This window comes from Ammospiza caudacuta, chromosome 5 (genome assembly GCF_027887145.1).
Source record: "Ammospiza caudacuta isolate bAmmCau1 chromosome 5, bAmmCau1.pri, whole genome shotgun sequence".
Classification (NCBI taxonomy): Eukaryota; Metazoa; Chordata; class Aves; order Passeriformes; family Passerellidae; genus Ammospiza; species Ammospiza caudacuta.
In genome coordinates, this window is record NC_080597.1 from 63910699 (window position 1) to 63936264 (window position 25566).

A 25566-nucleotide genomic window follows, 5' to 3' on the forward strand; every position below is an offset into this window, starting at 1 on the left:
TCCAGTAACATTCATTTACTATATGTTTTATTTAAAGAAAGATCCCTGCTAATATTTTTTTTGTACCAATTGGCTACAAAACATTGCAGTAATTTAGTTAGTTTGGTTTCTGTTTACTTTTACATTTCTTCCATCTCAGAATAGCTTTGAAAAAATTGGAATTCAGTAACACATACTTTGTTTACCTTGTCTATTGGATGAATTGTCTTGGAAGTTTGCTGACTTGGTGTATGGAAAAGGAACGCAGGTGAAGCAGTCATGAAGGCCATAAAGACTAATTTAAACTTTAAAATAAAAACAAATGTTAGCATTATTTTCTTAGCTATTTAAAGCATGGTGCTTAAGTTGAGTCTGCTTTTAAAGATACCAAATCATGGTTTCATATTTTCAGAAGGAAATTTGCTCATGACAGAAAGGAGGATTTTTAGTAGGTTGTGAGAGTCATCATAGGTAAAAAAAATTACATTGTGTCATGGAGTGTAGTGTCAAATAGTGGCATTCAACTGGAAAAAAAAAAAGACCTTTCAGGCTGTAACTGTGAAAGTATCAGGGTTGTGCTCATTGTATTTGTTAGAGTCTGGCCAGTGGATTCTTTGGAAGTGAACATCTTTTTGTGATCAGACAGCTGGAAAATTCATAAGAAACCCTGAAAAAACCAAGATACTTAGAAATAAGCTGATAAGTATATGATTTGTGGCTTTGTGTTACCTAACCTTAAAGTAAAAGAATGTAGGAGGAAAGAGGGAGTGTGAGCCCTTAAACTTCTTGATTTTGACAACTTAAAATGCGAACTTGAATCACTAAAAAGCTAAGTGAAGGGATTAGCCAGCCTGGCAGGATGAACATCAGTGTCCTCGAAGCACAGACCTACAAATTGTAAAATAATATTGCACAGCTACCCTTTTTTAAAAACTTCTTTCTTTCCTTGCTGATATATGTTACAAATTTAAAAGCCAGAAGTGCTCAACACAGTTGCCAAGATATAAGTGTCAGAGTCATCTTTGAAGTGCTGAAATATCATTCCTAGCCTCCAGCTGCCTCTCCAGCAGGGCATGGCTCTCCCACTTGTCCTGTGCCATGCTTGCCAGCCCTCTGGATATAATCTGGAACAGCTTAGCCTTTTTTTGGTGCCTATTTTTGGGCAGACAGATTGAGCCTGGAATGTGCACCACATGTAGAATAGGAGCTATGTTAGACAGCACTGTTTCATTATGTTTTAGTGGTTTAGCCAAGAATGCAATCTTAATTCAATCTTGCTATCCAGCCTCCAACAATAGCTTGGAGTCAACAATAATCCTGCTCTCCAAAGCTGAGAAGGAGTCATGGAACATATCCGCTCAGATGCTGCATGTCTGATAGCTAGAGCAGAGCAGTGCTAGAGATGGATATTTAATTTCCTGGAGGAACTTGAAATTGAGTTCTCTTCCAAATTAAAAGTAAACAAAACCATCTCAGAATACTCAATGAAGGAAGATGGGGGCAGGAGAGTTTAAAAAGTAATTAATTTTTTTTAATGTTGAAATATTGTAGGTAGATTTGAAAGGTGAAGAAGTGAAATGTGCAGTTCTAAAAAGGTTGAGACATTCTGATGTTGATGTCAGGGTTTTTATTTACTCAGTTTCACATAACAAGGAAATCACTGAGATTTCGTGTCTGTTTCTCCAAGTATCCTTAAACAGACAAATAACAAGAAATTTGTTAGTCAAGATTCAAAGGTTTTACCTTTGAGCAAAAGCAGCATCTGTCAGTTTGTACATGCAGTCCTAAAGCAAAAATGACGAAGAAAAAATGGCCTCTTCCTCTAAATCCTAAACATTTGTTAATGTTACTTGTGCCTTTGTACCCTTTTCAACTTTCCCCACATCAAGAACTTCCTGCACCTGAGACCTGTTCTTCTATTAACCAGTTCAGAGAAGATAATAATGTCTGGAGGCAGCAGTATGTAGACACATTCTGATGTTGGGTGAATCTTTAGTCAATCCCTTGCTGATGCTTGGTGTGGTTGGGGTATGCCATGCAGCATTCAGAATTATTGTCCTAATTTCACTCAGTATAATTGCAGATGTTCTTACTATACTGAGTTTGAAGGGCTAATTAGACATTGCACTGGATTTAAAACATATTTCTGTTAATTTAAGAGTATTAGCTTTCATCTTCACCACCCATCCTGTGTTTTGTGGTGCTGAGAAAGTGTGCTTGGTATATTTTCTCTGTGCCGTTAAATTTTGTTTCTTCTTATTCATGTTTTCCTTAAAACAGAGACATCTTCATAATGATTACAGAACACCACCAGATTTCTGTTTAGTCACCATTTCCACATCCTTCTCATTCCAGATTGGAAAAGTTGTTAACAAATCTGAACATCTGAGCAAAATTTTCCTCTTCTACATTTGCACCTTGTAATCCAGTGCATAGATTTTAACAAAAGGTCTGTTTACTGAGCCACGTTTTCTTCACTGGCCACTTTTTCTTGCAATTGAGGTAGCCTAGATGAGAAAGCACCCTAACTTTTCTCTATTCAGTTCCAGAGGAGTCATCCATTCCCATTTGCAAATACCTTTAATCATCTGTCTTGATTGATACATTCAACATGTTGTGCTCTTGTTTATTGGCCACATCAGGAAAATTAGCTCTTTCATCAAATACTTACAATAAGTATAGTGAAGGGAAGAGATTTGTGAGAAGGCAGTAAGTTGCATTTCCTGAAAACAAAAAAGTTGAGTCATTTGGGATGTTTATTCATGTTCCTTAACAAAAGATAGGAGCTCATAAATCTGCTTCCTAGAGATATTTTTGTTTAACTGATAGTTGAGAAGTTTAAAAGAGAACTTAAAACTCACCAGCATCTTTGTTACATGCCTTTGACATGGCAGTAGTAATTGTGACAGGATCCTCTAGTGCAGTGATCTTCACATTTAGGGTTATCGTTCCTATCAGTATAAACTTTTGGAGCGTACACCCTCATTGTATGTATACTTGTTTATTTATAACTTCTATACGTCTACTGTTGAAGTTGATAAGAAGTTGATAATAAATTGATAATACTGTTGAAGTTGATAATATACTGTTGGTATTCTTGTCATGCACCCCATTTTCTTTTGCCTGATCCTTGTGGTGCATGTGCCCCATTTCAAAGACCACTGCTCTAGAGTAATACTCTGCAGTAATCTTCCATAATAAGGGAACAGACTTGGTCTGTTATTTTTTTGGAAAAGATGCCTCCTTGATTGCAGTCTTTAGAACTCATGTTTGGTTTTGTTAATATGCTAGTTTATATCAGATTTTTCATTTATTTATAGAAAAATTTAAAAATGGTAGTCTAGTGATTGAAAGTGAAACAAAACTGTGTTTCCGCAGTTGATTACCTGTAATTTTGTAATTTACTGAGCTGAATTTTGAATGTACTTGAAATGTTGTGTGTTCTCTTATATATAAAAATCTCTTCATTGCAACTTTGCAATCACTATATTTTTGTTTGCTGTTGATAGAGAAGTCATGAAACATTGAGGGTTAATAGCTCTGGAAGTTTACAAGATATGTAATTTTGACAACAAGCAGTAAAATAAATTGTAAGATCCATTGTCCATATAGACTGAAGATGGAAGAGCACTCTTTGGTCCTCTAGTCTATTCCCTTCCCAGCACAGGACTGGTGGAAACAGTATTTGTTGTTGGGTCTTTTTGATGCATTCTTTCCGGTTTTAGAGTGATGATTTCAGTTACCTGAATGTGAGTACTGCATGTTCTCTTACTTCTGTGCTGTTTCTATTCAGCTTGTCATGTGGGTGGATTGAAATACACTAACACACCCACCAAGTGCACATAGATGAAATGTGTTGTGCTGTGAACATGAAAATGCAGTTGTTTAGAGAAGGTGTGATTCTCCTACTTTGTGAACCTGGAGACCTCTACCAGTTTCCTCCCTAGAGTTACAGTCATCCTGTCAGACTATCTTTATGAATTTTGATCAGAGTCCCAGAGCAATCCTTCCTGCCTTGTCTGATGGAGGCTGTCTTCTGACTCCTCCCACCACAGGGCATCACTAAAGGCATCATCAGAGACAACGTTTTCCTTTGGCCAATAAAACAAGCAAAGAGTCATTTGCAGAGGCAGCATTGTAAAAATGAGATTGCCCACTTACTTTTCAGAGCAGGTGGGGGCGATTACTGGCAAATTCTGGTGGATTAAGCTGTCTTAAAAACATTTCTATATAAGGATATTGTGTGCTTACATGATTGAGGCAGACACAAACTCACTCTACTGTGTTGCCAGATGGCAGAGCACATTTTAGCTCCACTCCAGTCCATGCTGACCAGTTCAGCTGTGGCACCTTGCTGAATACAACACTCCCTCAGCCTGGAGCACAAACAAAGTTCATGTCTGCTTGAAGTACAGACAAAGCAAGAACCTGCATGGCCAAACTAAATTAGGCAGATTTTTTCTATGGTTGGGGTAGAAAAGGCTGAAATTGGTGGGAGCTGTGATCGCCTATAATTGGAGTGTTTCCTAAATATGGAATATTGTATTTTATGGAGTAATAAGTTTATCTAAAAAAAGGGATCTTTCCAGCAGACAAGAGGCTGCAGGCAGATGATATAATGGAGATCTTTCCCGCTGTCAGACTTGTAAGCAATCATGGAGAGGAAGCCCTCAAAATGTGGAGATGGAGAGTGGGTGTAATGAAGGAGGAAGGAAGTAGAGAATTTGAATAATTTTTAAAATTCTCTTAACTCAGTGTGGTTGAACTGATGTCACATATATCACAAAAGCAAATGAATGAGGCAGAGGTTTGAAATACAGGCTGAGGACAGTGCTCTGGGAGAGCTACTAACCTTTCCCCTCAGCTACTAAACTGTCCTTTATAGCTCATGGTAGAGGCTTGGCTTCTCATCAGGATTTTAGCCTGGGCAGTGGTTGTGGTGTTTGTGATTATCACGTTTGCCACGTGGAAGTTTTTATGCCCTGTGCAGAGAGCACAGTCCTTCCTGGCATTCTGAAGAATGCTGCCCTGGTCTTCTTAAGAAAACATAAGCGTGGTGTATCTTATGTATTTCAAAGTTAAAATGCTAAAAACCCAGGAAGAGAAGCAAATTTTGAGATTAAAGAGAATATGTAAGCATCTCAAAAATCAGTCACTGCACCAAGGTTCAAATAGCTGTCACATATCCTCAAAGTACAGGACATTGAATCACTTATTCTTGACCTCTACTACTGGACATGCCAGGAAACAAAATGAGAGAAAATTTGTCATTCTGATCCCAAAAGTGATAGATGACTGTGCACTTCAGACATAAGAATATTTGTGTGGAACATTTGGGTGAATGACGTCTTAAGATTCTGGATTGTTTTGAGGGAAAAGTCAGCATCAGCTGATGATATCTGTGATATAGAGTAGGCAGCCTCTTTCTCACTGTCCTGGATCTCAGTAGTATATCGAGATTTATTTATATTTACTTAAGTAAATATTTGAGTTATATAATGTTATGCATGGTTCTAGAATGTGCATCAGTTGCAGAGCACTGGAGCAGTAATATGATCAGTAATATGTTGGCATAAAAGATTTCTTGGGAAGTAAGTGGGAAGCTTTGATTTAGCCTGATCTTGGTTTTGAATACAATGGTGAAACTGAATTTCAGATGTTGTGAAACAATTCTGAATATTTAACTGGCTTAATGTTTCAATGTAAAGTGACTCTAACATAAAAATTCTGTGATTAAAATTAATATACATTAGTTCTAAACTTCTGAGGGTCTACTGAGATCTACTTTTCAATTAACTGGTACTAGATTGTGTAAGTAGGACAGTGTTATTGTAAAGTACTATTATCTGTCATAATGATTAGAAGCATGTGCTTGATGACAGATTTTTTTTTAGTGCATTATAATTTAAGAAAGTAAATACAAAAAAAAAAGCAGAAGTAGAAAATGTACCAATTCATTGTCGTGTCAACCCCTTCTTCAGAGGCAAGCACTATATACATGCATATCCCAATCACTGACTGCTTGTCCCCAGATGGTCTGGGTTTGTTTTTCAAAGAGAGTAAGGGTGTTGAAAACACGTAACTATGCTTAGAACAGTAAATGTAAGTAAGTAGATGAGCTTGGTCTCATCTGTGTGAAGGCAAATTTGTATTATCAAGGTTTGTTCCGATTAGTGTTGGCCTCATTTCAAGGATCAGCAAGAAGTGTTTGTTTTTGCTGCAGAAGGGCTGTCTGTTGAATGGCTCCACGCTGTCACCCTGCTGCTTGTGTCAGTGTCCGCCACTGTCACTTGGGAGCACAAGGTCAGTAAGGGTTTGTGACAGACACTCAGGATTAAGCTGCCATCCCAGCTGTGAACATCTCTCTGAGCTGGAGGGTAACAGCGATGTCTGTACCCAGGAGTGGAAGGTCCCTGGGCACCGAGGGCAGTGGGGCCAGGCAGTGCCCAGCTGGGAGGGCTCCCCTTCCCCAGAGCAGGGCCTGCCTGCCAGAGCCCTCCTGGCCACGGTGGCTGCAGGGCTGCCTCTCCTCAGCTGCAGCGGGAGGCTGGGCAAGGGAGCTGTTGGCCCAGGCCAGTGGGTGGGCCATGAGTGTCCTACCAGAGTGGTGGTGCCCACAATCATGTGCCAGACACAGGAACCTTTCCTGGCACCCTTTAATTTACAGCTCTGGGTGTAGCCAATATGTGACTGAGACTGAACAAAAGCGGGATGCAAAATCTGTTCAAGAGGAAGCTTAAAATGCTGACAGATTGGAGTAATTTTTTTCTTGCATCTGGAATTCATACTTCCTCCTGCTGTAAATAAATCTCTTAAGGCAAAAGTTAGGAGATGTGATTTTCTTCTTATTGCATTTGGTCTTAAGATTTTCTTAGATTGCCAGAACTTCAAAATATATGCTTTCCACAACATGTTTTTCTATCTGCAGTGCTTGTCAGCTGTACTTGACTTATTTTCATATAGCATTTGGTGTTTCTACCAGAGTTTTAGACCTTGAAAAAAGTACAGTTGTCCATGGCATTGTGGCTAATTGGCAACTTAAAATACTGCTGGATGGGTGCAAGAAAACTCTTGGATATTAACTCTTCAGTATTCAGCCCTTTCTTCGAATAGCCAAGTATTTCTTTGAGCCAATTCAGATGGCACCTTTTTGCATGCTAGTGCAACCAAGCCCTTCTGTAATTTAATATTCTATTTTTAGTGAATGTAATGGATGGAGATACAGGCTGAAGACTATCTATCTATCTGTCATGTTCAGATATTTTTAGAGCACTGATCTTTGTAATGCTGATCAGCACCAAATGTATTACATAAGATTAGCATCAAAATATATACAATGGAAAGTCAGCTCTGCTGCAGTTGTTCTTAAATTATTTTTAGTATTGCCCACAAAACTTGTATAGCTCAGTGCATTGCCCTGCCATTGTGCTCAGTCTCTGTAGGAAACATTTTAAAAGATTCATTTTATCTTTTCTCAGACCTTTTCAGTCACAGTTCTCCTTCCTGAGGCTTCAGGTAAGACAGTCAGTGATGTACATTATGAAGATTTTAATAAATGTCCACTTTCCACCAGGACTGAAACTGAGACAAATTGTCTCTTGTTGTCCTTCAATCCAGTTTATATTTGAACTTGTGATTTGTAGATGCCAAAATTCCAAATTCTCTTTTACTTGCATTCCTAGCCACTGTTGTGTTCATTATTGGTGCTCATTTAGTCTTTTGCAGTTACCCATAATGATATTTTCAATTTTCAAATTTTAGTGAATACTCAGAACTAATATCTTCTCATTAAATATATCTGGTTCACTAGCTAACCATTTAGAATGGATTGGAGTAGGTTACCTGGGAGAGTTTTTGAGTTTAGAGGCAGACTAGACAAGAAAACAGGCTGTATTCATCTCACACCGCTCTAGAAGAAGTGCTTTTGTGTTTCATATTTTCTGAGAAAAGCTGATCCTTTCCTTTGAGTGTTTTTAAAAACTACTTTGTAATTACTGAGGTTTAAAATAGATCTCAACTTTCTGCATATCAGTCCCATCATCATAACTATTTGTAGCAGATGGATCTTGATTTTTTTCCTAATTTCTTTCTTAGTGGATTTATGGTGCATCTGATATATTATAGTCAGTAGAAGGAAGTTTGCTGTTTGTTTTTGGTGATGTAGTTTTGAAGGTGTAATGCTGTCGTGCTATGGCTTTACAGATCTTCCATGATCTCTCTTCCTGAGAATGCAATTAAATGTGCTCTGATCTTGGTTTATATTACTACTGTTAAAAACAATCTCTACTTTATTAATGCTTGTCCTTAGTGGCTTGTAAACATTGTTGCAATAAAGAGAATGAGGAAAGAAAAGGCTGCAATGCCAGGTGGAATAAAACCCCAACAATTAATTCAGCTTAAAACAGCGAGCTGAGAAAGAGACAGTCTTTACAAGGAATTTTTGTAATGTCATGTGTAGAAGAGAAAGCGTCTGTCATGCTTGATCACAGCAATGAAGATTTAAATAAGCTGTTTTCAGGGGGTTATTTAGATGAGAAGCAGTATGAATGGCATATTTTTGTCCAGAATCTAAAAGGCTAAGTGTATTATAACTGATCCAGGGACTATATTGGAACATCTTGGCTTAATCTGTGAAATTGTGAAAAGCAGAAGCACAAAGGAGGATGGGATTTAAAAGTTAAAATATTGCAATGAGAAAACACTTGGATGAGAAGGATTGATTCTTAGTTTTCTCCGAGTATTCATGGAGATAGGATTTTTTTTCCTCAACCTCTCAGTCTGTCCCTAGTGGTTGACTAGGAAAAGGCAGAGAGCAGCTGGACTAAACTGGACTAAAGTTAGCCATTTAGCTGGACTAAAGTTCTCCATTGATTTTGCCCCAGTCTGTCTAGTCTGGTGAGGCAAATATCCATAACATGTTGCAAGAAAGAAAAATGTTGATACACGATGGCTGTAATTCTGGTTTCTTTTAAGGAAATGAAAATAATAAAGACCTCATTTATGGAGGAAAGCATTCATTGAGTTAGCATTAGTCATATATATTTCAAGGAGAAATGTACCTTACACTGCCCAAAAACATTTTTTGGTCCAGTTAATTTATGCAAATTGCTCAAATGAAATATGCTGGAGTAGCAAGAACGTGGATGTGAGCTGCATCTCTTCTTAGGATGTTTACTGATGTTTATAGACATAACTGTGTGGCTTGTGGTAGCTGTGTTGGGTTTTTGCCCACCCATCCTCTTATGTGACATAGTTAAATTCATCTAGCTGAATAGTTCTATCAAGTAGGGGAGAGCAGGGTGAAGAGGGAGAGAAAAGATTTCCTGGAACCAAATTCTTCCAGCAAAGGGATAAAAATGCACTGGAATTCTGGCATCAGATTTAAACCCCAGCAAATTTATGAGGCCTGTGATGGTTTTGAATTGAAAAGCATGATGAATCCTTATTGTAATGACACAAAGTGAATTTCTGATTGCCTTTTTTATTATGTGATCTTATAAGAATTAATCGATGTCTCCTATTAGATGGTGCTATATTGAATTGTAAGCTTTCATTTGCGGGTGAATCACTAGTCAGGGCATATTCCAACAGTGAGATTTGTCTGACAGTTCCAGGGAAATGTATCTCGTCCTCCTGTCTAAATGTCGAATATTGCGAACTTCGGAGGGAAGTATGAAATCTAATAAGCTCACAAATCTTCAGGAACAGGAGTGAAATGACACCTTAGGAAGGGTTTATGTAAATAACGGGTCAGTAACAATGGTGTAAGTAATGTGAAAGATTATATTTTCCCCACTTCTCTTTTGAGATGCATGAATTAATTGTACTATGCCAGTACCTTGAAGATATGGTATTACTGTCAATGAAAGACTTGTATCCATGCTATTTAAATGAGAGAACCCAAAAATATGGATTCAATGTTTGGCACATTAAAAGAATTCATTAATAGGTATTTAAATAGAATATGTGGGAGGCTATTATATAATAAAATAATTTCAGAATAATTGCTATTTCACTGTACAGTAATAAAAGCTAAAGATGGCAGTAGGACTAATTTAAAAATAATCAAAAGTCAGGTAAGGTTTTGTAATTTATTTTTTTGATGGAAAGATGAGAAGAGCTTTGTAGAAACAGTCATTAGAAAGTACTTATATTGGTCAGAGAATACTTGGAAATATCTATCTGATAAATCACTTTAAAAAGCATTTAAACTTTTAAAACTAATTAAAAATCTGGAGAAGAGAGTTACATTAAAAAACTTCATGTAGAATTTTCTATTTTCTCATGTTGTCTTTTGCTGGTTAGATCGTGACTCACATAACAAATGTGTGATTTTTTAAACTTTTTTTAAAATATACTGGCTAAACTCCAGAAAAAAATCATCCAAACATAAAAGTCTGATTTTGGGGGTTCACTTTATCTTGTGAGGAAATTGGTTAAAAGACTTCTTTAAGTCCAGTATGTTGTTTTCCTAACATGTAGTAAAAGAAAGTGATTGCACAATCCTTGCAATATTTTGTTATAGTAAACTGTAAGTTATTTCTTAGCAAATTAAATTCTGTGATTCTGTGATTCAGAAAAGGGCTTGGTTAAATGTTGATATATATATATATATATATATGGCAAAGGATTTGGAAGTCTTAAATTTTGGAACAGCTGTAATGAGAGTTGGACCGTGTAAAGTTCAATTATAAACTTGTGTGGGATAGTAATATTCTGATCTTGGTTAGTGCTGGACTCAATACTACAAAAGGCAGATGGCAATTAAATGAGCTGATTGTATTTTTTATCTGTAGGTGAATATCACCCAATCATGTTGAACCTCTCATGTGTCTTGGGGATGGATGTGTCTGCTCTCCACCTCTGGAGGGGCATTCTCAGTAGCTGGTTGAAACCAGGAGCTAATGGGATTACATAAAAGATATGATTAATCATTCAGTCATTAATTTGGCAAGCATGAGAAGTGCAATAAACCGTTCCTGTCAGAGGTATGAGGATCAACACACATTGTCCTTGAAATCCTCCTCAGACTTGGTCTAGCTGGATAATGGAAGGGACATAATTTTCTGTAGTTGAGAAATTATTCCAAGTGTTTCAGGTTTAGTATTCTCTGAGATTCCTTAAAGGAACTGGTTTTATAAGTGCTTTCTGATATCACAGTTGTTTTAAAGCAGCTCATTGTTTAAGAACCATGAACCATTAGTCACTTTTGGTTACTTGTACAGTGCTTTTCTTCTCAGATGATTCAAAGATTTGGAGATAAATCCTATCTTTTCTGTGACAGAAAGACCATTTGCTGTTTTTCTTCCATTTCTTTGGCTTTTGAAAATATTAAGGAAGAAAAACCAAAACAAAGCAGAAATATGCCTGAGGAAATGGTTCAATGATTGCTGCTTCTTTTAACATGAATAGTGTGAGCATGATGTTTGGTCTTTTTCCTGGTCAAGGATGTGACAGTCCCTTCAAATCTTTCTTTCCAAAGTAATGATTATATTGTCTATAAGATATTTAATTTCTTCACCATAGGCCTCCTTCTCTATATTTCTAGAATATTAAATTTTCATTTTTCTGAGCAAGGTGAAAAAAAAAAATCTGTAAGCTACAAGAATGTCCTGAAGGTGCAATATGCATGTTATTATGTACATTTTAAATTATTGCCTGAACTCACAGCTTATTCCTTTCCTCATGTCTTAAAATATTTCTTCTTTTCAAAATTAGAAGCTACTCCAAGAACATAAATTCTTACTTATTATTTATTCTTAAATTCTAGTTGTTTTTTTTTTTAAGCGAAGCACTCATATTCATTTATCCTTATCAGTCAAGGATCTTACTTCCACTGACACATTCATTCAAATCCTACACTTCAACCTTCTAAATTATGTCTCTTCTTTTTACAAATTATCCTCTAAGTAACTAATATTTAAGTGGAATAGCTAATGGAGTTCAGATTCTTCTGTATTTTTCTCTAAGTGGTGCTTTTTTTTACAATAAGTAGAAAACTGATTCTACTAAACCTTTGTGGTTTTTAGGTGTGGAAAAAGATTGTAAAAGGTTCCTTCTGCGATATGGGAAACATTACACCTAAATCATCCCAATTATTTGTAGTTTATGGGAGAAATCCCAGGGCCAAGCCCTGTTGACTCAGAAACTCTCTAAATGGATTCTGTGCTTTATAATAAGTTGTTGTGATCAGGCAGGAGGCCAAGTAGCAGATGGATTGATTGCCTTCTGCCAGAGGTATGGCAACGTCAACTGCATCTATTAGGAATGCATTTATTGTTGAAAATGTCAGCCTGACAACTGCAGTTCAGTTTGTGCTATCAAAACACTCTTTAGTCTCGTGATCCTGGAGTTGGTTGAATGATTTGTTGAGAAGCCCTACTTCAGTCTTATTTTAGGATCTTCTCCATACTCCTAAATTATGATGATGTTTCCTGCTCTAAAGAAAATGGGTTTGCTGAGGCTGTTTCAGAAAAATCAAATAAATGGAGCTTTCCAAAACTGCCAATAAGGATGCACAGGAGATCTTAGTTGCTAAGTGTGAAACTGAAGTTTTTCATAAGATATGTAGTCTCTGAAGAGAATAGTAGCAAACCAGCTCACAAATCAGTGTATCTTCTTAGCTGCCACCTGTTGAAAGAGGGGAGTGTTAGTCACTTTGAAGCACTAAAAAAACTTACAGGAAAAGATGTATCAATAGTCTGAGCTTTCCTACAAGAAAAGACAAACTCAGTTAGCATTTCATTTATAACCCAAGGGAGAACTGATGATTTGATTCATGGCCTAATCTAAATTCTACATTCATTGCTTCATGGTGAAAACAAGCATTGAATCCCAGAGCAATCTTATCATTGCACATGTCTCAACATGTGAGATCAAATCCATGCTGTCAAATTTCATGTCTGTTCTAAGGCATCAAACACAGAAAAGTGTCAAATCTAGAGCAATTCATCTGGTTATTTCCAAGACATATTTCCAAAGTAGGTCTATGCAAAGGGGTGCAAATACATTTATAGGGTGAGAATGTATCTGACAAGACTACTAGGGATCTGTTCTACTGCTTTAAATTCCCTTTATAGCTAGTGAAGAGAAACAGGTGCTACAGGGTGCATGTACCATCTTCCCAAAGCAGGGGTTTTAAAATAACCTAGGTGAATTATTCAAGAAAGTTCTTACTTTTCTGCTTCATGGTTTCCTGCATGTGGTCATGTGAATCATTCCTGAAACTTTCTGTACTGGGCAGACTCACCCAAGATGAGGCACCTGCTCTCTCTGGAGATGAAGCAGTGTGACCATGTAGGTGCACTGAGGGATACTAACTAAAAGAAGCTATTTTTTGGAAGAACTTCTGAGTTCAGTGAGAGCACACTGCAGGTCATTGCTTACAGCTTCTTACCATGTCAGACTGAAGTAAGTCAGAGGACCTGAAGTCAGCTTGTTCTTCTTTGTGACACATTTTTTGTGTATTGGCTTCTACAAGTGGTTTTTTTTGGTTCAGTAGGCTACCTGATATCAATGTACTGCTTAGGTCTCAGATTTAGTTGAATTAGATTTTAAAACCCCCAAAATTCTTCTATGCAGCTTCTTCCAGCTAGTCAGCTGCTGGATTGAACCTGCACATTTCAACCTCCTACTTTAGAGAAAACACTCATATATGTCAGAAAGGCACAGCCTCCCAGTGTTTCTTTCTCATTTCAGTTTAACAGCTGCCCTTGTTGTTTTTAAATGCTGCATGGAACAGAAGCTCACATTCACATTTTTTAGAGCACCATGAGACACAGCCTTTGTCCCAGTGCCTGGATGCATGGTACAACAGTCCTGGCTATATTTCCTGCTAGGACACCTCTCTGCCTCACTCTTCCTCACGAGCATCCCATGCTGGCAGTGTGCTCCTAGCTCCTGTTGGCAAAGGGAGCTCACACTGACGTGTCACCCCTTGTAGAATTGATGCTTGCTGGGGAATGGGTGCCTGTGCTACTGCCCATGAAATTACTGTAAATAGTAGGCAGGCTTGAGGTAAAAGCAGAAACAATTTAACCAACTGAAGAGTGTAAGAAATCGATTGCTACACTTAAGGCAGATACAGAAATGTGGGACAATTACAGTCCTTGTTGCTGCTGCTCATTCAGGTCTGGCTTCAACATCATTTCTTTTCCTTTATTTTCAGCTAGCAGACTTAAACCAGACTAACTCCCAGGGTGACTGACAGCTCCCTGGAGATGGGATCTGGCCTTCAGCTGCACTTGGTCTTTCACTTGTTTCCCGAAATAGATTCTGATTTGGGATGAAGTCACCCCTTCTGTCCCCCCTGTTTCTGCTCAACATAATTCACCCTTCCTGGCCTTCTGCATTTCAGGATATATCTGACTGATTAAAAAAGCATCTGATTTTTTCTCCAGTGCCCTCATCAAAAAGAGGGTCTGTGGACTGTGTCTTTCAGGCAGTCTGAGCAGACATGCACAGGCTTCACACTTACTTGACTTAACATATTTACACAGTGCAATCCCCAGTGGCCACATAAGAGAGGAAAAGTTGCACTACCACTGGGTTTAAATGCATGAGCTGTGTCTAGCACAGAACTTTCAAAGTACTTTCTGTATAAAAAAGAGTGATAAATGTGAATCATTGATAAAACCCTCTATGCTGGAAAAGAAACTGACGGATGGTTTATGTCTGTAGTGAAAGGGCCATAAGCCTGGCTTCTGGAAACCAGGGAGACACAATAATGACATTTTTCCAAACTGGATGCATGATTGTATAATGGATATAAAGAGTGTCAAGAATTCAGTCTGAGGAATTAGAATCTGGAGTAATGATAAACTGTCTGAAATCCAGACTCATGCCAGTGGCACGGTGTTGGTACAAGAACCAAACTGGACAGAGTGCAGAACTTTCTTGCCTTGAAGTAAAGTCAGAGAAACCATTGTGATGGCAGCAAGAGAGACTTCTGTAAATGGTAGGACACACCTGCCCATGTAGATTCCAGGTGTTCTCATGGCACACCTTCAGGAGAAATGGTCCTAGAGAGCCCTGGGCTGACCAGTTCCAATTGCTAGTTATAAGAGTCAAGTTTTTCAGGCCTCTTTGCTTTAGACCAGGGGTTTTAGGATGTACAAGGGATCAGCACATGTAACTGTCAAAGTTCAAGTGGATTAGTTAAAGGAAATATAATCTGGTAAACAGTTTTCCAAGGATTAGTTGTTTTTAAGGTATTTTCAGATTTTGCCTGTGAAGCTGTTGTGCACTGCTGCTGACTGTAAGAATTTCTTGTTATTGCAGAAGGGTTATGTTTGTACTCATTAATGGTTTTACTTACCAGTTAAGCTTTTTCACCAGCAGGAGAGACAGAGTCCAATGTCTAAGAAATTGTGACCCCTTTACAACTCTGAGGAACTGAAATTTCAGTGACTGGGATGCAAAATTTTACTGGTTTAATAATATATTTTATGTAATAGTTGTAAATGTGCAAAAATATAAATTGGTCTGTTCAGTACTTTAAAAAGTGTGGAGAAGAAGGTTGTTTGTGTCTGGGAGGGTGGTCAGCAGGGTGGACAGGGTCTTTCTTTGCACAGCTGTTTTGTTATTAATCTGTGAAGCTGTAAATGTGAGAAGCAGAATTCTAAAAACCAGTCAGGTCTGTCAGAAAGAAGTATCTAGAAGGAAACAGGGATGTTGTTGCTCACATGGCTGTTCTCATCAGGGAGGCAGGAAAATACTGACACAACAATATAGCTGTCAGCCAGTTTAAGGATGCATTTTGATATCAAATAATTGAAGGTACATTGGAAAAGCTCTTTCCTTCTACAAAACCTATTTATCCTGAAATAACCCCTTAATTTGAAGAAAGAGCAATGAACAGATATTGTCACCATAGTGCTGTGAATAAATCAGAGGTCCTGGGTGCTTGCAAAAGCCTGTCCAATACTTCATCATTAGCAGTGCTGGAAAATACTAGATAACTGCTTGTATGCTGACTGTGTTTATGCTGTGTGGGAGCTATGGGAAGTATGGAAATAGTCTTTCACTAGTAAAGATTCACTGTTTCTCATAAGTTAAATATTTTCATATTATGTTTGTTTCTTTTGTTCTTAAACAATTATTATTGTATAAAATTCAGTTTTAGTTTAGGAGCTTTCTGTAGGACCTACAACTGTGTCTAGACACCTTCCACGAAAGCCTCTTTACCATTTGCTCAGTGAGTTGAATATATTTTTACTGAGAGACTTTTGGAGCTCAATATCTTCAGGGATTTCCTGGAAGTTAATTCTGTATCCTGAAACCTAGATAACTAGTTGGGTAATTATATCTCAGTAAAGCCTTCTATTAATAGGTATTCTTGCTTTATTGTTTAGATGTACTTCGAGAATTCACATCCCCATTTGTCAGTTCTTTGTATTTCTGCAGCTTTTAGTGCACAAGAAAAATTTTGTTTGTTTACCAATTGCAGTTTATTATATTTTAAATTATAAATATATGCTATGGTGTCCTTACAAGACTGTTCCATAGTTAATGGCTATTTACGTATATCATCCTGGAACTTCCATTTCTGTCATAGTAATAAAAAATGCATGCTTTGTGCAGTTTAATATGAAGAAATATTTCTTTGATTTTCGCTGAAAGATTAATATATTAAAACTCCTTAATGACAGGTCTAGCAGTTTTGGTCCTTGTAGTTCTATTTTTCTGTTGATTTCTAAGCCTGCAATATATACAAAGCTCTAAGCCATCTATTTGAAAAAGCAGAGCTTTTAAGGAGAGGCTGGAATAGTTGCCAGAAGGACAGACTGAGGGCATACAGAAAAATGTATGCTGCTCATAGAGAAAAGCTGCTGGGAGCTTATTGGGCTTTGTCAGGTAGGTGATTTCACCTGACTGAGATTACAAAGTTGAAGTTTTGCTGGGACTAGGTGTCTCCAGGATCACTGTGGGTCTCAGTGCTGGTTTGGGAGCTGAGACAGTCTCCCAAGGTTCCTGTTGCTGTTGTTCAGGCTGTTTCATCTGAAGATGGAAATTCTATGAATCAAGACAAGAGTTAAATGGAAGAACATTGGGTAGTGAGGGCCTGTTGGTTTTTGCTCTGTCGTGGTTAACTTAGTGGAGATACACTGTTTAAAGAGTTGGTACCAACAATTTCTGTGATCCCTGCAGCTGTCCACTCAAGGAGATGCCAGCCAGGTGATTGGGCCACTGACAGAGGGCCAGAGGAGGAACGTGGCTGTGGTCAATTCTCTGTACAAACTGCACCAGGCTGTTCTGAAGGTAGGCTTCTTCTGGCATTCCTCTTCTTGCCATAGTGTTACCTGCTTGCTCTGTCCTGTTCTTATGCTCCATTCAGTGGATGAGAACTCTTGACAAATAGAGCCCAATTTTGTGTTAAGAGTTGCACTTTACTGTGCATTTGTACAGCTCTTTGAGACTGGGCTGGCCCTTGTAAGCACCACTATATGACAAACTGTCAATATTAGAAGAATGAAAATATCTTTCTGGAGAATAATCACATCTGACAGGCATTACTTTGTGAGCATAAACAATTGAACTGTTTGTTTTTTCTTATCTGTCTTTGTTCTAATCAGTCTGATAGCACCCTTGCTGCATCTGCTTCAGCCCAAGCTTATGTTTTTCAGGAGACCTTCAATCCTTTCCCACAATTGTGACCAAACTGAAAAGAAGAAGGAAAGGGTGAAATCAAGAAAAGCAATAGCTCATAAAAATCTCCATACATTATTACTGTGACTAAAGTCTGGCCTGGAAATTTTTCAGGACTAAGCACAGTTATGAATAATTCCAATTTAATGATTTAATGATGCCAGTTGTTACACAGTCTTTGTAAACTAAACCAAACAGATATATTGGTACTTGCAGTTAATCGTATTTAAATCCTAGCCTGATTAGAAAAAAGATCATGAGTACTCCTGACTCTGGATATGTTCAAAGAATTTTAAAAAATGCTAAAAAGCCTGTAAAATTTCCTTGGATTTTGCAAACAGATGGTAGATCAACTTTTAAGTCTGCTTTTTCTGTTGTACTTAGTAATGAACCTCATGTGTCTTAGTGTTGGAGGGAGATCTGATATGATTCAGTCTTTGAGTTCAGTACTTATCTGGCTTAAAAATACTATTGTGGAGCATGTTCAAGACTATAAGGAAATTGGTAGAATAGTCCTTCAGACCATTCCTTGACTCTCAATTTTAATATTGTTTTAGCTGTACATAAACAACTATTTAACATGTTGTGCTGTAATAGTCATAATACTGAGAAAGAACAGCCATTCCTTCAAACATTTGCCACAGAGCTGCTTGTATAGTTCTCCATGAATTCTATACTTAGCAGTGGGAGAATACACCAGTTATTTTTATTCTGATTCTGTTAGCCCTTCAGCTAAATTTCAGCTTCACTCCATTGAGTCATTTCTTTGCCAAGGCAGAAGCAGAGTCCATAGGAAATCTGAGAGCAATGGATTGATGATGCACTGAAAATTCTGTCTGTATAGAGCACACTTGATAGTTATCTGTAAACACTCATTACTAAGGATAGCTCAATATGTTTTTTAATGATGGTGAATATTATGAATTCTAATAATTTGTTGAATGCTGACTATTAACAATTACTTTACAATTTTTAGGTTATTACCAGTCAGAGCTCATTTCCAGCAGCTGCTGAGCAAACTGTCACAACTGCCTTAAAGGTAATTGAGTGTCCATATGCTTCAGGGACAGGGCTGAGCTTGGCTTTGTTTGTTACACTTAAAATGGGCACTTGTTTCCCACCTATTATTTTACATCAGCATATTCAGTAACAGGTATACAAATATTCTGACATTTCTAATTTATTGTGTCTGCAGCTACATGTGTGTTACCTGTGCCAATCACTGCTTGAGTCATGCTTGTATTCAGAATATTCTCATAACGGTCAGGACATAGATGTCCTCTGACTGTGAAAATAAATGTCTCTGCAGCATTCACACAGCAATAGCTGGATCCTTCATCACCCCCTTCCTCCCCCGACAGACATCAAATTATAATTTTTATGTGACCTGGTACTTTCCTGGAGGGGGATGTGGATGGTGGTGCAGCCTCTGTGGCTGACAGCTCTCCAAGTCTGTCCTGCTGGGCAGGGAGGGGTTGTGTGCAGGGGAATGAAGGGCAGCTTGTGTCTGGGCAATGAACAGCTGAGCCAAATGTGCCCCAAAACATGTACATATACAAACCAGGAATGCCAAATTTCTGGGCAAAGCACTTTGTAAAGCCTTCCTTCAAAAAGGAATGCTTTTAAAGGAAGCAGCAAGCAGCCTTTACTGGTAAAATCAGTTAAAGAAAAATGTTATCTTTAGGTTCGGTTCTCCTATTTTGCATTTTCAAATGCAAAATAATAAAAAGCACTGATAAAATGAACTGTTTCCTAAGGTATTTTTGAGGTGTCAAAATGAAAATGCTTCTAGTTTTTGTTTCCTTACTTCTGCCTTTTTCTTGTTCTATTTTAGGCAGTCCATGATCTAATGGGAAGTGCTGTTCAGCCGCTGCTGAACTCTGTAGGAGATTCAGTGGAAGCTATTATCATCACTATGCACCAGGAAGATTTTTCTGGGTAAATAGAAATGTCTTTTACATTTACCATTGCTCGAGTAAGATGTCTTGCATGTGTGTAATAGATCGTTATTGCCACAATGCCCTTGAAGCAAGAGTGCTTGTTTGTTGAGGGGAAGGTGATGCTTTATGGTTAATGAACACAGGAAGCAGAATTACACCTATCTGTTGAAACAAATTAATCAGGTAGCATCTGTCTTCTCTCCCTTCCCGTATTTTTATTCATATCTGTTGAGTAAAATTCATTTCAAATAAAAAAGAAAGCTGACAAGAGGCCATTTTTGTGCTTAAAAAAGCCTTTTTGCTTTCAAAATGGTTTTTTTGGACAGTCTTCAGAACTGTCAGTATTCCTGTTTCTCTAAAGCCTGTGATGTAATAGTTAAAATTGACTTTTTAAAAAATTTAAATCTCAGGTTCAGTATGTTATGCTATTTTCCCAGTGCATTTTCATGAAAATTTCCAGGATTCTTTACATGCCAAGATCTTGGGCCTGATGTATAATTGAGACTTCCTTCCTAAATTTTATTTTGGTTGTCATGTCTGTTCTGACATTGCTTGCACCATCATCAGTTGTCCTGTTTTCTGTCTTGAAAATTAACTGAAAATACTATATTTTCAGAGACGTTTTGAATTTTCCTTTTGATTTTTTTTAAACAACATTTTACCCTTTCCTTCTTTTGGCACCAGTAGCACAATACCTCTCCAGGTGGACAGTTTCCAGCCAAAGGCTAAGTTTTGTTAGATAGCCTGTGTGTTCTTCTAAGTTTGGAAGAGCTCTTTGACCTGACTGTCAGTCAAAGAAAGAGAAAGAGGATTGGTTTGTATCTAGGGGTTCTGTACTGCTTCTGTAATACTGACGTTGTAATCCTGGGTTTGGAGGAATCTCAGACACTTATTCTATACAGAGAACAGGTTTGGGATTGACAGGTTAAATTAGTAACCCTGTGACATATGTTTATATTTTATGATCCCCTTTAGAGTTTTGAATCAACAACTGGGACATACAAATTTAGGCTCCAAATTGAAGGAGGCTCTGCAGGTTGGGTAGGGAGTGGGGTGTTGCCCTTTATCTTTTTATTTCTTGTTTTGTCTTTTAATTCTTCGTGGGCATGGCTGATAAAGACATATTTTCTGACTATAGTTTCAGAGAGAGTTACATGCTCTGTATTCTGAGTAGAAATGAGGCTCTACAATTCATGCCATGACTTGATGGGGTAGGAAAAAAGTTTTAAAGGATCCAGTAGGTTTTGGTCTTGTTTTAAAGATGAATTTAGCTGCCCCTATTTCTTTTTCTTCTCTTGTTTTTTTTCAGATCATTATCCAGCTCAGGAAAACCAGATGTCCCTTGTTCTCTCTACATGAAAGAGCTTCAGGGTTTCATAGCAAGAGTCATGAGTGACTACTTCAGGCATTTTGAGTGTTTTGACTTTGTCTTTGATAACACTGAAGCCATGGCTCAAAGAGCAATTGAGCTTTTCATTCGCCATGCCAGTCTGATCAGGCCCCTCGGAGAAGGGGGGAAGATGCGCCTGGCAGCGGATTTTGCACAGGTACCCTCAGTGCTGGTTTCTGCTTTTTGGTGTCATTTCACTGGAAAGTATCAATGCTTTTGTCCCCATTGAGGTGTAAACAGGCAGTTGTAGAGATTGGTGCATTCCAAGTCTAACATCCTCTCTGATAAGATACTGGATACTGAGAAGTGCATCCACTAAGTCATTGAAGATCCCTCATTGCTGTAAGGCACATTCAGGGAGGTCTGACAGCTTCCTGTCCGGGGGACTGTTGCATTTAAATTCTGCTGCATCTTGGCATGTTGTCCCCTGGGCCAACCTCTGTGGCATGTCCATCATTTGCCACCATTCATTCACTTCATTCTTTCTCTCTCTTCTAATGGAATATGGTGTGTCACTTCCTTAATCACTCTATATATCACAATGCCCACAGTGGTTAATGGCTAACTCAGCTGCTTTGCAGTGAAGGAGAAAAGCTAAAGAAACATCAATATCCTGGGCAAGAGCTGCCCTATGAAAAACAGAAGGGCAATTGTCTTGTGAGATTGTCTTTGTGACCTGATTGACTGACCTGCATCTCAGCTTTGCTTAACTGCTGTGCAGAACTAAACCACAAAAGAAATTGCTAGATTCATATCCATTACCTGTCTGTGTTATCTTCTATATCAAAATTTAATTTGTCTGCAGTACCACTGTATGGCTAATGTGCCAAAGAATCAGGCATCCACGGATCAATCTGAGGCTGCCATTTATTATTATCCAAGTGGAAAAGGGAATTAGCACTGGCTGTCTGCATGCTGAGTGCTGATTTTGGCTGGTAGGTAACTGAGGTAGGAGAGGAAGGCAGGGAGGGAGGAATTGCTGCCACCTCCACTCCTTCTTCTGGCTGCTTTGTATCATTTGCCTGTGAGTTACATACTCCTGAATAAAATTTTTTTATTCATTACTCAAAAATAGCAAATCAGCCCTTAACCACAGAAATGAAGGGGAAGTTTTCAATTGCTTTCAGCGAGAAGGTTCCATTCCCTTCTCTGTTTTGAAGACAATGGCATAAAATTGGAAGCAAAAAAAGGACACTTGACTCTTCCTGTGGAAGGAATAGAGATAATTTTTGTAATTTATACTAATTTTAGCTAAAGTAAGTCATATAAATTTGGAAAATATTTTCACCTGGTTGTACAGTAAAAGCATCTGATCTAAGCACCTGTTATAATCTAAAAATATAACTTGTTAAAAGTTTTTAAACACTGATTTTTCTCACTCTGACATGGACTACCTTTTAAATGAAAAATGAGAACATGTTTTTGTACAGTGTGGAGGAATTTGCATGGTCTTCCCCATTGTGCTGAGTATAACTTCTCAATGGACAACTGTATAGACATAAATATTCTGATTTCTTTTGTGCCACAGTATAAAACAAAAAAAAAGGGGTTTGCATTCATTCCTGTCTCCTGCCTGTCTCCTTCAACTGTTGCTGCATCTGGGGGCTTGTGTTTTTCTTTTCTTCACATTGCACCGGATTCTTGGCTTGTTGAAAAATGGGCTTAAGACAAGAAATCCATGTCCAAGCAGCTGCAGGAGCCAGCTCAGCGCTCCCTCTATGCCTTTGAGCATCTCTGCTCAGAGCTCCTCTGGGTGTCCCAGGCTGCACAGGGGCTGGAGTGTCCAGAAGGGCCTGGACACTCTGTCCTCTTGCTCAGGATGGAAGGAAAAGGACTGAAACATTTTGTAAGTGGACATTGCCTTATATCCATGTTTTCTGGGATGTGTGAGCTCCTCCCAAAAACCTGGTGGATTTTGTGCATGTGCTCCTGGGAGCCTGGCATGAAGGTGGTTGTTGCTCTGACCCAGCCAGCAGTCCTGGTGTAAGGGCAGCTTTAGTGGGCACTAGGAGAGCTTGCTGCTGCTTTTGGCTGAGGAGGGCAGGGAGCAGGTATTTAGCTGGGCTGCTGGCTTGCTGAGAAGGATAAATTTTTTCCAAATGGCCATAAGTGCCGTGTGCAGGGTTTTTTTCAGTCCCAGAAAGGCACTGCATTGTTGGACTAAAGCCAAACCCAAAGGAAACAACCTGCCTGGAAAGATACTGTGTGTAGGAGGAGGTTTGTTTATAAACTGTTTTTACTTGTCTTCTGTCTTGTAAAGTAATTTTGAATTTTCTCTATGCAAAAAAGGGTTACATGTTCCTGTTCAGAAATTAGTTTTGAGATCAAGGACCCCTTCTGGTATTTTGGGGTTGCTTGCAAGCAAAAGACCTGGGCAGAAATCTGTCCAGAAACTTTGATTAATTTGAGTTGTTATTATAAGCACACGTGCAGTGAATCCAGTAACCTTTGATTGCGTCATATTTTGGGTATCTCATGCTTCTTCACATTCTTTCAGGGCACTCACAGAGTTACAGCTGCTTTATATTCAGCAAGAATAGCTTTGGCTGAGAGTCTGATTTGAAAATTTTTGCACTGAAAACATGTTTTACTGATAAGTTGCCTCAAAACAACAGGTGTCCACACAGAAGGGAGAAAATGAATTTCAAGTTCTCTTCATTCAGAACTGGGTTTGTTGAGGTGCATAACAGCCAATTTTCTGGAGTGAGCCTCAGCTACTCATACCTTAGGTATTACTGCTGTGGCTCTGTTGAATTATCTGTCTTGCCCTGTTTGCAGTGTCAGTATGGCATTTGGCTGCCCTGTGCATTACAGATTTCTCAGCAGTGAGACTAGGTGTGTGCTGCTGTGGCAGCTGTAAAGAGAGCTATGATAGGCTTGAAATATGCCTGAATATCATTAATGTGATTGCATGTAAATCAGTGCTTACAGGAACATTGCCAGCCCTAGGAAATGTGCACAACACTGCAAGGTTGTTATCAGTGCCACAGTTCCTTGGGAGTCTCATTAGAAACATTTCCAGGCTGAGTTCAGCTCTTCTCATGCTCTCAGTTTCAGTTTTTATGCAAGCAATTGCACAAGATTACTCTTCAGCTCACTCCTGTATACACCCAAATCAGCTTGTTTTGTTTGGTTTTGTATTTTCAAGGTGCCCATAATTCAATATTCACATATTTAATATCAAATTTCACTTTTTAATTCAGTACTTGTCAGACTGAAAAAAATGTTCTCCTGGAGGCAAGCAAGCCAGCAATCCCTGATGGTTTTCAACACTTCTGTTTCTGGGGAGTGCAAGTTCTTCTCCAGAGGACCTTTTTACTTGCTTGGTGTTCAGAGTTGTTACAGCACTTAGGCACAATTTGGGATTCTGGCTTGTAGTTCAGGCCTTCCTAAAACTCAATGGAAGTGCTGGAAAATGCAGAAAAGAATGAACTATTTTTATTGGTCCTGTTAGAGTTGATACTCTTCTCTATATGCTTTTCTGTATTTCTTATCTAGGTGTGATTTATGTTTGGGATTTTTGGCCTTGTTCAGTACTGTGGTCAGAGTGTTTTGATAGGGTACAGTTAATGCTGCCACTAATTCTTCAAGTCTTTCTCAGAAAATTACTGCAAAATATTTGGGTTTTATTGAATTTTCCTAGAAAAGTGTTTTTATGGTAGAAGTTTACAATGCTAAATTCTAGTGTAGAAGAATTGTTCCTACCTGCTGGCCAGACTATGGTCAGAATCTGGTTTCCTGATTCAATATGTGGCATTAAAAAAAGGCAGGATTATTAGGCATTTGGATTTTTTTAAAATGTAGACAGATTTGCTCATTTGATCACACAAGCGTATCAATGATGATACAAGTGTAAAAGCACTTTTTCTAATTTTTCCTAAAAAATTTGCTTTCTAGTTTCTTACAGAGAAATGAAAGCAGCAGGATGCTGTAATCACAGTTGTAGTCATAAAGATAGAAACTACTAAAGCTAAAATACATTTAATGTTTAGTGCTAATTATCTTCCTGGAAAGAGGGAATTATTTGCTGATGTGTGTTATTTTAGAGGTGTTCCAGCTGAAGGATTTACTTAAACAGCAACCGTTTTGGAATTGCTGCACTGGGGAGAAATCAAATTGCACATCCCTTCAAGGCCAGCTTCTTTCAGTTAATAGTTCAGCTCTTCTGCTCCCTTGCTTGTTAAAGCATCCTGTCCCTGGTGAATGGCTAGAAAAAAGCATTTTGAGGTAACATTTAAAAACTTGGAATTCATCTTGGCCAGGAGGAAATATAATTGCTAAAAATTTAATGTTAAGATTTTCCAGCTGAAAAAACAGCTGTTTAAGTAATGAGAGATCTGGAAAATACAACAATAGGCACTAAAAAATAACTTCACTATGGGCTTTTTAAAGCACCCTTCAATATATATGCATTATCTGTACCTAGACTACGTATTAACTTCACCCTTGGGTTGCTGAACATAATCCAATTAGAGAAGCCAGGCATGTGATGTATTTTTTTCAATATGGCCAGCCAGTGAATAGTTCAACAGATAATTGACCACCTAGCCATGGGCTATGGCAGAGTCATATGAGAAGAAAAGATAATATTGCATTTTTGGGCTTAGATAG

General features: G+C 38.2%; 1 protein-coding gene across 3 annotated transcripts in view; it reads left to right on the forward strand.

Annotated features, from left to right (window-relative positions):
• COG5 (component of oligomeric golgi complex 5) overlaps positions 1 to 25566 on the forward strand; it is a 175769-nt gene that overhangs the window by 133928 nt on the left and 16275 nt on the right. For all 3 annotated transcript variants that reach the window (XM_058805046.1, XM_058805047.1, XM_058805049.1), the window contains exons 15-18: positions 17128 to 17238; positions 18602 to 18664; positions 19460 to 19563; positions 20875 to 21112. In XM_058805046.1, the coding sequence (XP_058661029.1) occupies positions 17128 to 17238; positions 18602 to 18664; positions 19460 to 19563; positions 20875 to 21112 (516 nt within the window). The remainder of the gene's footprint in view (positions 1 to 17127; positions 17239 to 18601; positions 18665 to 19459; positions 19564 to 20874; positions 21113 to 25566) is intronic.